The sequence below is a fragment of the Gobio gobio genome (genome assembly GCF_949357685.1).
Source record: "Gobio gobio genome assembly, chromosome: 23".
Classification (NCBI taxonomy): domain Eukaryota; kingdom Metazoa; phylum Chordata; class Actinopteri; order Cypriniformes; family Gobionidae; genus Gobio; species Gobio gobio.
Genome location: NC_137119.1, coordinates 907,501 through 911,727, shown reverse-complemented (window position 1 = coordinate 911,727; position 4,227 = coordinate 907,501). Strand labels below are relative to the sequence as shown.

The 4,227-nt window shown below is 43.7% G+C and overlaps 1 protein-coding gene across 6 annotated transcripts in view; it reads right to left on the bottom strand.

Moving 5' to 3' along the window:
- Positions 1-849: 849 nt before the first annotated feature.
- Positions 850-4,227, bottom strand: part of dnajc13 (DnaJ heat shock protein family (Hsp40) member C13) — a 119,401-nt gene continuing 116,023 nt past the window's right edge. For all 6 annotated transcript variants that reach the window (XM_079805939.1, XM_079805936.1, XM_079805937.1 and 3 more), the window contains one exon: positions 850-1,537. Coding sequence is in view for 4 of the 6 variants with exons in the window: in XM_079805936.1 (XP_079662062.1) it covers positions 1,440-1,537 (98 nt within the window). In the remaining 2 variants the exon portion in view is untranslated. The remainder of the gene's footprint in view (positions 1,538-4,227) is intronic.

Here is a 4,227-nt window from a genome sequence, read left to right as displayed (position 1 = left end):
CAAACGAGCTGCAGAGGCCAGAATATGAAGACCTGTCGCCCTCGTGTGGACACACAAAGAAATGCATGAAACATGACCTTTGACTCTCTCTGGCCACATTAGTTTAACCCCAGAGCTGATGTTTGGAAGGTGAATGTGCGAAGCTGGTGTGAGACGTTAAGCTGCTCGTCGTCATTTCTGACCGGAACATTTTAAAATCACAGCTTCATCAGAATTATATGAAACTTGGTGGCGTTTATGGCATTAGGTATGCAAACACACACAAAAATTGGGGTCATGATTCGAGCATGCTAAGGGGTCGTAAAAAAAAAAAAAAAATACTCCCACTTGTGCCTTTCGGTCAAAAATGATATGGTGACATGTTTTCTTAAATATTTCCAAAAGAGGGGCTAATCTGCCCTCAAAAACATCATTTGGAAAAACTAGACTTTATTTCAACCTGAAATACTGTTTAAAAATACATTTAAAAAAGTGTATTATTTTCAATGGCAAAAATAGACCATAATTATTGCATAAATATTTAATTAAAAAAGTGTATTATTTTCAATGGCAAAAATAGACCATAATTATTGCATAAATATTAATAAGTACCATCAAATCATCTCAAAATACAAAAGAAAATAGAAAAAATATTATTGAAGAAAAATAAATTGCACTGGTTTTACTGGGGTGGAGGAAGTTTAATGTTTAGGTGTCCGGGAAGACGACCAATGCAACCCCTAAAGGAAGAGCAGCAGAGGGATCATTTATGATCATAATTAAGATTATAGCATAAATCTCACCGCAGACGGAGAAAAAAAAACTGCTTCTGTGTTAGATCGACTGCACACACACACACAACACACAACAGATGTGGATTCCCTTTTATTCTTAAAATTTTATGTACAAGTGCAACTGATTTATTTTTTTATTAATGTACATTCAATATAGAAAGTTTATGTACGCATATTACATTTAACAGTTCACCATTGCACTAGTCTTTCACATACATTTGTAATCAGAGTCAGTACAATTTGTTCTGTGTCCTCGTAGAAGCTCATTTTCAGTTGGTCTTTATCATGAAGGTATAAATACTCGAGTGCTTTCTGGGGAAGGAGGGAAAGGAGGAGGAGGTTATAGAGGAGGAGGAGGCGGAAGACGGGATCAGGACAGACTCACAGCTCAAAGTGAAGAACAAACAAAAGCATAAAAATATCTCAATACAAAAGTAAACGATCCGTGGAAAGAAAAGATTTACGAGAAGCAACTGAATATAAAATGAAAGAGTCCATGTGCTAAACTGAAGGAATCACTGAAGAGCATGAGAGGGAACGGCCAGCCCTCCATTCCCCCCCTCTCTCTCTCTCCGTCTGTCCATCTCTCCGTCTGCGGTCCCGGAGGATCAGGTTCTGCTCCGGATGGCCCATCCGGCTGATGTTCTGATGTTCTGATGATCTGGCTCAGCCCAGGTCTCCGGTGTCATTGTCTACGGGTGGAGGGACACTGGGCATCACTGTAGAGCTGGAGCCCGCCGTCAGATAACCTGCCACTCCTGGACCTGAACATCAACACAACCATCATCATCATCATCATCATCATCATCATCATCATCTTCATCTTCATCTTCATCATCATCATCATCAACACAACCACGATCATCTTCATCATCATCATCTTCATCATCAACACAACCACCATCATCTTCATCATCATCAACACAACCACCATCATCATCATCATCATCTTCATCTTCATCTTCATCATCATCATCATCATCATCATCATCATCAACACAACCACGATCATCTTCATCATCATCATCATCAACACAACCACCATCATCATCATCATCATCATCATCATCATCAACACAACCACCATCATCATCATCATCATCATCATCATCATCATCATGTTTCTAAATAAATACAGGTGTTGGTCATATAATTAGAATATCATCAAAAAGTTGATTTATTTCACTAATTCCATTCAATAAGTGAAACTTGTATATTATATTCATTCATTACACACAGACTGATATATTTCAAATATTTATTTCTTTTCATTTTGATGATTATAACAGACAACTAAGGAAAATCCCAAATTCAGAAAATGAGATTATTGTAAAAAGGTTGAATATTGAAGACACTCTAATCAGCTGATGAACTCAAAACACCTGCAAAGGCCTTTAAATGGTCTCTCAGTCTAGTTCTGTAGGCCACACAATCATGAGGAAAACTGCTGACCTGACAGCTGACCAAAAGACGACCTTTGACCCCTTGCACAAGGAGGGCAAGACACACAAGGTCATTGCAGAAGAGGCTGACTGTTCTCAGAGCTCTGTGTCCAAGCACATTAATAGAGAGGCGAAGGGAAGGAAAAGATGTGCTAGAAAAAAGTGTAGAAGCAATAGGGATAACCGCACCCTGGAGAGGATTGAGAAACAAAACCCATTCAAAAATGTGGGGGAGATTCACAAAGAGTGGACTGGAGCTGGAGTCAGTGCTTCAAGAACCACTACACACAGACGTATGACAGACATGGGTTTCAGCTGTCGCACTCTTGACCAACAGACAGCGTCAGAAGCGTCTCACCTGGGCTAAAGACAGACAGGACTGGACTGAGTGGCCAGAGTTATGTTCTCTGATGAAGTCAATCAGGGTCTCAGAGTCTGGAGGAAGAGAGGAGAGGCACACAATCCACACTGCTGGAGCTCCAGTGTAAAGTTTCCACAGTCAGTGATGGTTTGGGGTGCCATGTCATGCGCTGGTGTTGGTCAGCTGTGTTTTCTGAGGTCAGAGGTCAACGCAGCCGTATACCAGGAAGTTTTAGAGCACTTCATGCTTCCTGCTGCTGACCAACTTTATGGAGATGCAGATTTTCCAGCAGGACTGGGACCAGCACACAGTGCCAAAGCAACCAGTGCCTGGTTTAAGGACCATGGTATCCCTGTTCCTGATTGGCCAGCAAACTCACCTGACCTTAACCCCATAGAACATCTGAAGAGGAAGATGAGTATGCAGAAGAGCTGAAGGCCACTAATCAGAGAGAACTCATAACACCTGAGCAGAGCCTCAGACTGATAGACTCCATAATTCAGGCTAAACCAGCCCCAGCTGAGCATCGAGTGCTGGACATGCTCATACTCTTCAGTTGGCCAAGATTTCTAAAAATCCTTTCTTTGTATTGGTCTTAAGTAATATTCTAATTTTCTAGATACTGAATTTGGGATTTTCCTTAGTTGTCAGTTATAATCATCAAAATTAAAATAAGTAAATGTTTGAAATATATCAGTCTGTGTGTAATGAATGAATATAATATGCAAGTTTCACTTTTTAAATGGAATTAGTGAAATAAATCAACTTTTTGATGAAGTTCTAATTATATGACTGATGATCTGTTAGTGGGTGGGATATATTAGGCAGCAAGTGAACATGTTGTCCTCAGAGTTGATGTGTTAGAAGCAGGAAAAATGGGCAAGCGTAAGGATTAGAGCGAGTTTGACAAGGGCCAGATTGTGACGACTAGAGACTGGGTCAGAACATCTCCAAAACTGCAGCTCTTGTGGGGTGTTCCCAGTCTGCAGTGGTCAGTCTCTATCAGAAGTGGAGGACCAGTGGAGAACCGGCCACAGGGTCATGGAGGACCAGTGGAGAACCGGCCACAGGGTCATGGAGGACCAGTGGAGAACCGGCCACAGGGTCATGAAGGACCAGTGGAGAACCGGCCACAGGGTCATGAAGGACCAGTGGAGAACCGGCCACAGGGTCATGAAGGACCAGTGGAGAACCGGCCACAGGCTCATGAAGGACCAGTGGAGAACCGGCCACAGGGTCATGGAGGACCAGTGGAGAACCGGCCACAGGGTCATGAAGGACCAGTGGAGAACCGGCCACAGGGTCATGAAGGACCAGTGGAGAACCAGCCACAGGGTCATGGAGGACCAGTGGAGAACCGGCCACAGGGTCATGAAGGACCAGTGGAGAACCGGCCAGAGGGTCATGGAGGACCAGTGGAGAACCGGCCACAGGGTCATGGAGGACCAGTGGAGAACCGGCCACAGGGTCATGAAGGACCAGTGGAGAACCGGCCACAGGGTCATGAAGGACCAGTGGAGAACCGGCCACAGGGTCATGGAGGACCAGTGGAGAACCGGCCACAGGGTCATGAAGGACCAGTGGAGAACCGGCCACAGGGTCATGAAGGACCAGTGGAGAACCGGCCACAGGGTCATGAAGGACCAGTGGA